This window comes from Homarus americanus, unplaced genomic scaffold (assembly GCF_018991925.1).
Source record: "Homarus americanus isolate GMGI-L3 unplaced genomic scaffold, GMGI_Hamer_2.0 scaffold28, whole genome shotgun sequence".
In the NCBI taxonomy this organism is placed as follows: Eukaryota; Metazoa; Arthropoda; class Malacostraca; order Decapoda; family Nephropidae; genus Homarus; species Homarus americanus.
This window is the reverse complement of record NW_024742238.1, coordinates 8,722,826-8,735,957: the sequence shown is the minus strand read 5'-3', so window position 1 is coordinate 8,735,957 and position 13,132 is coordinate 8,722,826. Positions and strand designations below refer to the sequence as shown.

General features: G+C 34.9%; 1 protein-coding gene across 5 annotated transcripts in view; it reads left to right on the top strand.

Moving 5' to 3' along the window:
• LOC121876614 (long-chain fatty acid transport protein 4-like) overlaps positions 1 to 13,132 on the top strand; it is a 60,360-nt gene that overhangs the window by 24,011 nt on the left and 23,217 nt on the right. For all 5 annotated transcript variants that reach the window (XM_042381886.1, XM_042381887.1, XM_042381885.1 and 2 more), the window contains 6 exons: positions 3,860 to 4,065; positions 4,679 to 4,829; positions 7,521 to 7,646; positions 8,372 to 8,483; positions 9,036 to 9,113; positions 9,619 to 9,766. In XM_042381886.1, the coding sequence (XP_042237820.1) occupies positions 3,869 to 4,065; positions 4,679 to 4,829; positions 7,521 to 7,646; positions 8,372 to 8,483; positions 9,036 to 9,113; positions 9,619 to 9,766 (812 nt within the window). In that variant the 5' untranslated portion in view covers positions 3,860 to 3,868. The remainder of the gene's footprint in view (positions 1 to 3,859; positions 4,066 to 4,678; positions 4,830 to 7,520; positions 7,647 to 8,371; positions 8,484 to 9,035; positions 9,114 to 9,618; positions 9,767 to 13,132) is intronic.

The following is a 13,132-nucleotide window of genomic DNA, read 5'->3' as shown; positions in this document are numbered from 1 at the left end:
TCATTACGTTCGGTTACGTATTGCTAATTTGTATGAATTTTATTAGCTAAAACAAATATCTTCAGTTAATAAAAAAATAATAATTCTTCACAAGAGATGAAAGATGATTGGTCGGTCCCTCCTCCCCACCACCCCACCAACCGTCCCAAGGAGATGTGTGGGATAACCACTAAATTTTAATAAATAATACCTCAAACTAAAGTTAGGATAATATAATTGACATTGCTGGATTCCTTGTAAGACCAGGAATATTTTGAATATAAATGTCATATATTTGCACAAAAGATAACATAGTTAATTTGAGAAAAATTTTTATCTAAAATTTGTATGTCTAATCACAAAAATATGATGTTTATATTCAAAATGATCACCAAATTATAAAATTCCAGCAATGTAAATTATATTCTGGCCGGGTAATTTGTATGAATTTTATGAGGCTAAAACAGGCAGTCAGGCAGGGTGGGGCAAATCTAAAAATAGTGTCTCAGGCGGACACTCACCGCGTATATGTGGAAAAATCCGTGTTAAGTAAGTTCAGCTCTGGCGAGGCACCGCGTATATGATAAAACGCTTAAGTGAAACCACGTTATAGGGTAATACAAATATGTATATATATATATATATATATATATATATATATATATATATATATATATATATATATATATATATATATATATATATATATATATATATATATATATATATATATATATATATATATATATATATATATATATATATATATATATATATATATATATATATATATATACCGCGAGTGGTCCCCATTAGAGGTTCACGGCGCCATAAATCGTTGAACAGGCTTTGTGTGAAATATAACAAAGTCTAGGACTGCTTTTGTATCCTGGTGGTCCAGTGGTTAGCGTTCCCCGGTCACAGTCATGGAAGCTTGTGTGCCGTGGGTTGAATCCTGGTGGGTTGAGGTGTTGATTGTATGTAAAAGTCCGGCGTGCTTTATTGGGCTAATAAAATATATATGGATCCTCGTGTTTGAAGCAGTTTGGTAAAGTTACTCTGACCACCTAAGTAATCTGGTGGTCCCCATTAGAAGGTTCACGGCGCCATAAGCTCGTTGAACAGGCTTTGTGTGAAATATAACAAAGTCTAGGACTGCTTTTAGTATCCTGGTGGTCCAGTGGTTGCGTTCCCGGTCACATCATAGGCTTGTGTGCCGTGGGTTGAATCTGGTGGGTTGAGGTGTTGTTGTATGTAGAAAGTCCGGCGTGCTTTATTGGGCTAATGAAATATATATGGATCCTCGTGTTTGAAGCGGTTGGTAAAAACGTTACTCTGACCACCTAAGTGATCTGGTGGTCCCCAATAGAAGTTCCGGCGCCATAAGCTCGTTGAACAGGCTTTGTATGAAATATAAAAAAGTCTAGGACTGTTTTAGTATCTGGTGGTCAGTGGTTAGCGTTCCCCGGTCCAGTCCTTAGGCTTGTGCCGTGAGTTCCGAATCCTGGTGGGTTGAGAGTGTTGATTATGTAGAGTCGCGTGCTTTATTGGGCTAATAAATATATATATATATATATATATATATATATATATATATATATATATATATATATATATATATATATATATATATATATATATATATATATATATATATATATATATATATATATATGCTGATAACCACAAGGAAAGAAAAACACAAGTTCCCAAAGCTTTTACATTAAATTCACATCTTCAGGGTGAGTAACAGACTAAAAGTAAACCAAAGGTGTATATATACAGAGGAGGTTTCCATTTTCCCGTGTGATTTATCAAGATATATATATATATATATATATATATATATATATATATATATATATATATATATATATATATATATATATATATATATATATATATATATATATATATATATATATATATATATATATATATATATATATATATATATATATATATATATATATATATATATATATATATATATATATATATATATATATATATATATATATATATATATATATATACACAGTGACCTCGTTTAACGAACACCTCGGTTAACGTAATTTCGATTAACGAACTGCCTTCCATAAGGATCTTCAATTCGGTTAACGAAAAAAAATTCGCTTAACGAACTTCTTACGAACCGACCTCAACATGTTTTCGCTTGCACTGACCGGGCAACCAGCTTTAGTATCAGTCCGCCAATACATTAATCGGTTCTAGGGCTTAAATTCCTTACTATTTTTGTAAATATCAAGAAGTTTATACTATTCAATAATTTTAAAAGTTTAATATTCAATTTTTTAGTCATTTTAACAATTATTGAACAAAATTGAAGGTAAAGTGACTAGTTTAATGCGCGGCATCCAGCCTCTTAACACAGCAAACAGGCGTCAGTCTCTCTCTGTTTTCACTGGAGGTAACATCTTGCTTGAGACTCTCTTCAACTAAACGCTTTTTTTCTGTGTTTCCAAGCAAATTATTGGTCATTTTGAAATATATTTTATATATTGACAATATATAATGCAGTGCAGCGTTGATTTAAAGAAAATAATCTTGAATTAAACCAGAGAGCTAAAATTTTATGGGTGAAATGGCACCATGGGGTGACTTCTCTTCCACCCCAATGCCTTCTCTTCTTCCTTCTCCTCCACCCCCATTCTAAATCCCATCATCATCATCATCATCCAGGAGCCTTCTACATACACACCTCAAAGTAAGTGAACTTTTCTACCATTTTTGTTGAATTTAGGAAATTTTCGGTGAGCTGGAACCAATTACCCAAAAACCCATTGAAACAATGGTTTCGGTTAACGAACGACCTTCTGGAACGGATTGAGTTCGTTAACCGAGGGGCCACTGTATATATATATATATATATATATATATATATATATATATATATATATATATATATATATATATACATATACATATACATATACATATACAGTAGTACCCCGCTTAACGCGGTCAATAAAACCCACAGGGTACCGTGTTAAGTGAAAACCGCGCTAAGTGAACAACAGAACATATGGGATTAATTCCAATAGAAACTGGCCCGACCCCCAAACTCCACTTTTTCCGACACAATACCTATGTTCTAGTAAAAATAACATCTTAATTTTATGATGGTACATGCACACAATTAATACTTAAGAGAAATACAGTCGCCAAGTTAATGTCCATTCAAATAATGGACTCAACTCCCTCCCCCTCTTCTCACACTACACTGCTGGCTCTTCCCTCTCGAGAAATTTTTGGGGGGAAAACCACTAAATTTTAATAAATAATACCTCAAACTAAAGTTAGGATAATACAATTGACATTGCTGGATTCCTTGTAAGACCAGGAATATTTTGAATATAAATGTCATATATTTTGCACAAAAATAACATATTTACTCAGAGTAAACATTATATCTAAAATTTGTATGTCTAATGCAAAATCTATGATGTTTATATTCAAAATGATCATCATATTGTAAGAATTCAGCAATGTAAATTATATTCTGGCGGGTAATTTGTATGAATTTTATGAGCTAAAACAGGCAGTCAGGCAGGGTGGCGGGTGGGGCGAATCTAAAAATAGCTCTCGAGCCGGACACTCACCGCGTATACGTGGAAAAAACCCGCGTTAAGTGAAAGTTCGGCTCTGGCGAGGCACCGCGTATACGGTAAAACGCGCTAAGCGAAACCTCGTTAAGCGGGGTAATACTGTATATATATATATATATATAATTTTTTTTTATTTATTTTTTTTTATATTATTATTGTATTATTATTATTATTATTATTATTATTATTATTATTATTATTATTATTATTATTATTATTATTATTATTATTATTATATATTTTTTTTTCAGTTTTAAGCCATGTGGCGAACTGCAGCAATTGTTGGGGTGACAAGTGCCTTGTGGGCAGCTGGAAAGAATGGACTGTCAATTGGAGGGTTCTCACTGCCTCAACTGAGCAGTCTGCAGTTGGCATCTGTAGCTGCAGGTATCTACATCACCACTGGTGGCTACCACACTCTCTGGCTTGCGTACATGACTCTCCCCAGAGATCTCATGTGAGTTTGCATTTGCATCAGTTACTTCTTAGTTCTCCATGTTCATAGTGCCCAAACCAATAAGAGGATCTTAAATTTGCATATATAACCTTCACCAGCCATTTATTGTGCAAGCGAACATTTACTGTACTTCAGTTTGTCGTGTACTTTGTGCTGTACCGGGTACTGTACTTCCTATTTTTTACATGTGCTTACATTGCATAAGGCATTAAGACAAATACTCTACAAATTATGGTTGTCCCTCTTATAGCTCATCATTGGCAAAGTTATAACTTGTGTGATTAAAGATATCTGATGGTTTTGTCTGTCATGTGGCTCTATATTAAACACTTGTTTATGCAGCACTGTACTGTACTGTGTACCAGTAATAACCACTTGATTATTTTCCACATTTGCATTATTTTTTTATATTAAAGCTCATTGTTATAAGGTCTTTAAAATTTAATGGTGTTATGCAGAATAATATCTTTAGGTGTGTGATGTACTGTACTACCTGTACATAAAATATATATATTTTTATATTTTTAGTGATATTGGCTTATAATTAACAAAAATGATGTGCGAGGTTTCTTGATGTTTATACAGTATATTTTAATGGTCTTCTTACTTTCAGTGCAGGGTACAGGTATTTCAAAATAATGGCCAAACTCAAGTGGGCCCTCTACTGTAATACCAACCTCCCAAAAGTGTTCATGGAAAATGTTAGGAGGAATCCTAATAAGGTTGCACTCATATTTGAAGGACAAGAATGGACATTTGCTCAGGTTAGCAAGTCTATCCTCATGTTTCAAAATACTGTACTTTACTGCAGAGTAGTTAACTAGTTTTAGGAGGAAACATTGTGCAGTACAGTATTACCCCGCTTTACGCAGTTTCACTTAACGCGATTTCTCATTTACGTGGTGCCTCACCAGAACCGAACTTTCACTTAACGCGGTTCATCTACTCATATACGCGGGAAGCGGCGCAGGCACGATGCGCACAAGGTCGCCCAGTCATCAAAACATTACCAAGTTCTTCACCCGCCACCCACCACAGCCGGCCCAAGTCAGTGATAGTGATAATTATAGTGAGGATATGGACTTATATGGACTTTGAGGGGTTTGACAAAGAGGCCCTGCAAGCCTCTGTGGTGGATAGTGATACAATTGATACAAGTGATACAGGTGAGGGCCAATAATCTGCCCTCTGCCTCGGAACCAACCCCCCATCCCCGTGTGCCCAGCCATCTTTTCTACTAATGTAAGTGTTAAAAAACCTAATATTATTGATATTTCTCTTAATTATTAATTGTGTGTGCATACCATCATAAAGTTAAGATAATATTTTTACTACAACATAGTTGTGTGTCGTTAAAAAGTGGAGTTTGGGGGTCGGGCCAGTCTCTATTGGAATTAATCCCATATGTTCTGTTGTTCACTTAACGCGGTTTTCACTTAATGCGGTACCCTGTGGGTTCAATTGACCACGTAAAGCGGGGCACAACTGTATTTAATTTTCCCAGATAATTTAACATGAGAATTTTGAAGGCACTTTACAGTATTTAAAACCAGCAAGAGAGGAATGTTATTTTTTTATGTAATGGACTACATTATTGACAAGATACAGTACAATACTACTGTATAGTCATTAATAACTTAAAAAGCGTTATCTTATGAGACTGAAGTCTGTCTGCTGTGCACAGTGACATGTTCCAGCTAAAATAGTAAAATAGGAGTAAGATGTTAGAAAAAATATATAATTATATATATATATATAACACTAAGCATGAACCAGGTCAGAAAACCTGAATAACAGAACATATGGATTAATTCCATAGAACCCAGCCCGACTCCCAAACTCCACTTTTTGGACGACAAGTAACTATGTTGTAGTAAAAATAACATCTTAATTTTTATGATAAGCATACACACAATTAATACTAAGAAATAGAGAAATACAGTCGCCAAGTTAATGTCCATTCAAATAATGGACTCAACTCCTCCCCTCTCTCACACTACACTCACTGGCTCTTCCCTCTGAGAAAATTTTGGGGAAAACCAGGTATAGTAATAAATAATTCCTCAAACTAAAGTTAGGATAATATAATTGACATTGCTGGATTCTAAGACCAGGAATATTGAATATAAATGTCATATATTTTCAAAAAGATAACATATTTACTCAGAATAAACTTTACATCTAAAATTTGTATGTCTAATGCAAAATCTATGATGTTTATATTCAAAATGATCAGCAAATTTAAGAATTCCAGCAATGTAAATTATATTCTGGCCGGATAATTTTAAAGAATTTTATGAGCTAAAACAATATCTTCAGTTAATAAAAAAAAAATATATTCTTCGACACTATCTGTCAATCAAAGTACCCCACCTTGCCTTCCCTCTTCCAACCGCGTGGTCAGTCCCCTCCCCCACCCCCCACCAACCTCCATCAAGAGTTTTTAACATTTAGTATTAAATAATACCTCGGATTAAAGTTAGGATAATATAATTGACATTGCTGGATTCCTTGTAAGACCAGGAATATTGAATATAAATGTCATATATTTTGGAAAGATAACATAATTATTTTGAGAACAATTTTTATCTAAAAATTGTATGTTTAATCAAAATATATGTTGTTTATATTCAAAATGATCACCAAATTATAAAATTCCAGCAATGTAAATTATATTTGATTCGGTAATTTGTATGAATTTTATGAGCTAAAACAAATATCTTCAGTTAATAAAATACATCACGGGTAACAGATGGTCGGTCGGTCGGTCCTCCCTCCCTCCCCCCACCCCCCCCACCAACCGTCCCAAGGAGATGTGGGATAACCACTAAATTTTAATAAATAATACCTCAAACTAAAGTTAGGATAATATAATTGACATTGCTGGATTCTTGTAAGACCAGGAATATTTTGAATAAAATGTCATATATTTGGACAAAAGATAACATAATTACCCAGAAGAACAATTTTTATCTAAAAATTGTATGTTTAATGCAAAATATATGTTGTTTATATTCAAAATGATCACCAAATTATAAGAATTCCAGCAATGTAAATTATATTCTGTTGGTAATTGTGAATTTTATGAGCTAAAACAGGCAGTCAGGCAGGTGGCGGGTGGGGGTGGTGCGAATCTAAAAATAGTTTTGACCGGACACTCACGTATATGATGAAAAATGCCTTAAGTGAAAGTTCAGCTTTGGCAAGGCACTGCCAGACATAAAACGCTATGAAAGCGCGTTAAGCGAGTAATACTGTATATATATATATATATATATATATATATATATATATATATATATATATATATATATATATATATATATATATATATATATATATATATATATATATATATATATATATATATATATATATATATATATATATATATATATATATATATATATATATATATATATATTGGACAGTTCTACTTTGAACTTACATTTCAGATTGATGAATATAGCAACCGTGTTGGCAACTTCTTGGTGGAACAAGGCTACAAACATGGTGACACTGTGGCTTTGTTTATGCAGAACTGTCCAGAGTATGTGTGTATCTGGCTTGGATGTGCTAAGGTGTGTAAACCACTTAAGCATATTTTCTTTTATTGGTTATGATATGAAGATCTCATAAATTAAGATAAGGCAAACATATGCAGTTGTATGGAATCTAATATACTGTCGATATTTAACTTCCTTATTTGAATATTTGGACAAATTTGTTGTAGTTTTGCCCGTTAATGGATTTTTTTCTGATAACAATCACGCAATACATTATTGGTCTAATGCAGTTAACCATTTCCATGTTGCTCTTTCAAGAATTTTTATATTCACTTTCCTTTTTCCTTGTGTCTTTCCATCTCTTTATTTTTTCTTTCAGTGTACTGTATGCTGTTTATTTGTTCTGTGGTAGTGCAGTTTCTGTTCAAAATGCCATGAGGGGCCCCTATACTGCCTCTAACTAGAAAAAAAGTGTTTTCCTAATCTCTGCAGTAAAAAAAAAACATCAAATATTTCCTTTGCCTGTGCCTATTATTTATATCATAAACTCGTAAATGAAATGTGAGGCTGTTTGTTGAAGACAATAAAGGCTTAAAAGTAGGTTGTTCGACTTTTATCAGTACTGTATAACTAAGGAAAAGATTGATTCATTGATAACTTGGGGTCCCTCTGTAATTGTAGGGGTTGCAGACCCTTCAGGCCATCCCTGTGTCCATGTGAGTAAAGGCAGGTGTTTAAGGAAGTATTTTGAAGATGTCTCTCTTGGTACAATATATGTATTACAAAACTATCTTTGCCAGGTGGGACTTGTTCCAGCTCTAATAAACTTCAACTTGCGACTTGTTCCTTTGAAACACTCAGTCCAGATTGTTGATTCAAAGGCCATTATTTGTGGAGAAGACTTGCAGGAAGGTAATAGCACTGTAGACTTTTTATCAGATGTAGTATTATAAAATTTATTTATTACATCAGGAAGTCACAATTTATCTTGTGCTATTTAGGTACTACAGTATATCTAGATATAACAGAAAAAGATATCACTGAAAAAGTAAAGGAGATAATAGCAATCAAATAATATCTGAGTATATTAAACAGGAGTAAACAAGGATAAATCAGATAGATATTTTTGGGCTTATGGAAGGGAAATACCGAAGCAGTACAGATCCATTATAGCATGAAGAATGGGTGAATGATAGTTAATGAAGGAAGGGTGTACTTTTGGGGTTAATGGCCAACCAGCTTCATATTGGGAGAAGACTTGAAAGTAACACAAGTAACATTTATAAAAATTTGCTGACTGTATACATATCAGTAATAGAACTTTCCATTTTACAGTGCATAAATTTTTGGATGAATGTACAAGTTCTCTGAGAGGTAAATTTGTCCTCACAGTGATGCAGGTATTGTTAATGTAGAATGAAGGTAATTAATTTCATATAATTTGATTGTATATAATCCTTACAGCTGTTGATGCAGTCAAGGATGAGTTAAGCTTTCCAATGTATGTGTCTGGCTGTGGTAATGCAACACTCACCTTAAAGGGTATGTAATTTGAGCCATTATCAGATTGCAGGTAAACTTCACTTAACATAGTTTAGCTGTACATAGTTTTACTTCAATTTAGTTGACAAGTTATCATTCTTCACTGAATGTATTATATCATCTCACTTTTAGAAAACCTAACCTATTCTAGAATAGTCTAACATATCAAACCAAACTCAAACACAGATATCAAAACGTACCATAGCCTGACTAAAACTTAAACAAACCTAACAATACCTAACTTTGCTTATTGCTTAACCAAGCTAAATCTAATGTAACCTAACCAAACTAAATTTAACTTAACAAGGTCTAACTATGTCTAACTCTAACAGTAGTGCTTAGAATATTTATTTCATGTTGGTTAATTGACCATACAATAGTAGTGTGATTGGAGTACTGGTATATGACATCAGCTGTCACTAGAAATAATTAAAATTGAAAACAATAAAACTTAATGATAAAATATGAATGTATTTACTTAACTCTTAATTTGTGTTCACTGTAGGGGCCAAGAACTTAGATCCTCTGCTGAGTGCCTCCAATCCTACTCCTCCACCACAGATAGACTCAGTTTCTGCCAGGGATAAGCTGATCTACATCTATACTTCTGGAACAACAGGACTACCCAAGGCTGCTATCATCAAACATTACAGGTTAGTGATAATCTCAAGTTACTCTCCATACAGTGAATAAGGTTACCATAGAAGAAATCCAAGAGTGGTGGTGATCAAGAAGGTATATAGCTGTGACAAATATATTATGTAAACAGTATGAAACAAGTGAATGTTTTCTTAAAACAGATTGAACAGCTGATTCTTTGTAGCTACAGTGTACTAGTATGCAGTAAACCCTCAATATAACAGACCTTGGCTTTAACAGACCCGTTCAGACTAAGTTCATATATTACAGACTCAGGTCCGTTAACACTCGCCTTATTTATGACAAGTACCCCTCCAACACATGGGCTAATTGTGACCATCTTGCACAGAAGAGCCACACACTAGCTGTTTCTCCTTCAGATAGATTTTTCATCAGATTATTTATTTATTTTTTTCATATAAAACCAACAATTGATTGTTCTTTCATATGAAACAAGAGAAAAGTGATTTTTTTAATGTGAAAGTCATGCATTACAGTTATAATCAACTTGTATTTTAGCCAACAAACAACCAAGTAGGACAATAAGTGTTAAATAAGAAAAAAACAGACATTTTTACAAATTATATTGGTTAAATAAAAAATTTATATGAGTAATAATAAGGCTGGTAAATTGGAAAAAAATTAAATACAGTAAGTCCTCGATATATGCGAGTTCGGCATATGCAAATTCACTCATATGCAAAGACACTCTTCCTACCAGGAATTCAATTAATGTGAGCAAAGTTCAGCCTTATGCGGGATGTCATACTCCCTGATATAGATTCCAACCCTGATGACTGCAGGTGCCACTCCAACACCATCACCCACTCTGTAAAACCACTACCACCACCTCATCATCTCGTCTACCCAAGTTGAGGTCTCTGGTTTTATTGTTAAGTACACTGTACTGTACACTTGTTTTATTTTTGTTTGTTTTTTATAATATTGTATTGATTTATTTTATGGTTTATTTGTCTTGAAAATGGGTCTGGAACATTTTCATTTTGGGTTTTGGATTGCATCCTATTTTTTGTCATTTAACTAAGTATTCGATATAGAAAATTTTGATTCATGTGAGGGTTTTCAGGAACACATCCCTCTCATATAATGAGGACTTACTGTACATGTTGTCCAAAATTTTTCACTCTTTAGTTATGCATTTATTTTCATATATTTTTCTTAGTTTTGTTGTTGCATGAGTAAGTATGTCTAGGTATGTTCTGTTGGTTTTAGAATTTTGCTAGCAGGTACGGTTTGATTGTAATTTCCTGTAAGCGAATTTAGAAAAAAAAATCCATCTCCACGTTGTGTACTGTTCTGTTATACATATACTGGATTGTAACTTACAGTACTATACATTATATAAGAGCTAAAGTATTCTGAAATATAACAGTAACCACTTTATAAGCACTTATAAAACACTTGACCACATTTATCATCACTAGTACAGATAGCTGACACATTAATCGTATCCACAGAAGGGAATTTATTATGCAGTTCACACAAGTGAGTCTTACAAGTTTGAGCAAGAGGAACATTGTAAAATAAACAAATAAACACTCATATGGAGACTTATAAAACATTTCATAACACTTTTCATCACTTTTATAGAGGGCTCAATTTGTTGTATCTACAGAAGGGCCTTATGGCACATTTTACACACATGGTGGTTACAAATTTTACTACTTTAAGTAAAGGATTGTAAAATATAAATAAATGAATGCACTGTAAACACCTGTACTTATTTTACAAACACTTTACAGGCTACTATTACTGAACAGTGGATGGCACAAGTGTGTGGGGTGGATATCAAGATAAAATTTAAAGGGCTCACTCATTCAGCCTTATAGCTTTACTGCTGGGACAGCAATGATGTCTAATGGTCGGCTTTACTGTTGCTAAGTAACCATTTAATGATGGATTACCATGAGGGAGAAGGCTTACCAGAACGATGCACCAAAATCTCGAATGTTAATCGGAATTACTAAATTTTTGGTGAATATTTTTCTCTTGAATGATGCATTAGGACGACAATACCAATTGGATGAGATTATCATTGATGCCTATATGCGCCACGGTCTGCCAGAGTGTTAAATAAAAAATAAAAACTCGGGTCCATTATGATAATACTGTACCCCATTTAGCCCCACCCTGCATAATGCCTATACATTACAGAGCACTTTGGTCCTCTCCTGGAGCTATTTTTTACTAGAAGAAAAAAAAAATGAAAATCCATAATGCAAGGTAGAAGTTTTATAATGGTTGCCCTTCCTGTAACGAGGATGGCCGGCCCAAGGGCCACCTCAGCAGGAATTTGTTTAAGGTGTAGAAGCTGTCGCCAACACAACAACCACACTCTGAGTTAACGAGCTGCATGACCCGGTGTCGTGGAATAGATCTGAGAAGATCGGACAACTCACCAACTGCACTGGCTAATCATTACCCCAGAATACAATCCACAAATTGATTAACATTCAGGTTCCCAATTACTGCTGGGTAGACAGAGATAAATGGCGTAAAGAAACTTGCGCATAGTTTCACTCTGCCCGGGGATCGAACCCGGGTCCACCCGCTTGCGAGGCGAGTATGCTGACCATTACACCACGGGTAGAAGTTACAAGACAGCACACTCAGGACTTGCCGACACCGGCCATGCTTAGTTACATTCTCTCCGCCAATGAGGGCTGGAGATGTTCGGGGTACTTGGTTCCAACTACAGGGGCGAACATAAACACCTGTAGAGTTCTGTAGGTTCTTATTAACGGAAATATACAAGGTGCGCTTACAAGCGCGGGTAGTCCTTACACTCCTATAGGGTCAACTGACCTTACTCTGACCTCTTGGGCGACATGTGGTAAGTGGTATACTAGCAGCTTCCAGATCAACATACATAATATACATACACCGTGTGGTGACATGAAACAGGGGCATTACCACACGCTACTGACTAGAGAAATAATGTGTATATATAGAGTACATACATGGTATACATACAACATACATAATATACATACACCTCCCCTCCTACTCGCTCATAAAAAGTCTTGGCGGACGTGCCTGTGGATCCCGTTCTGAGCCTCGAGGGCTTAATCACTGAGGAATATGGGACCTATACGGACCGCGGACTTGGGTGCCGACACTCAACCTGGGGAGAGGACGGGCGTGGTCGTTGTGGCGGGCGACGACGTCTTGAATACGTTTGGCGGCTCGGCGATCAAAATTCTCTGTCTTGGCCTGCCACTCCTTGGAGAAGGATTGAGGGTGAGCAGGTACACAAGAACGGAGGGGGCGTCCATACAAGACCTGGGCAGGGGAGCGACCGGTGTAATTGGGTGTGTTGCGGAGCTCAAGGAGACCCTGGTCGAAGGCCTCGCAGTCAA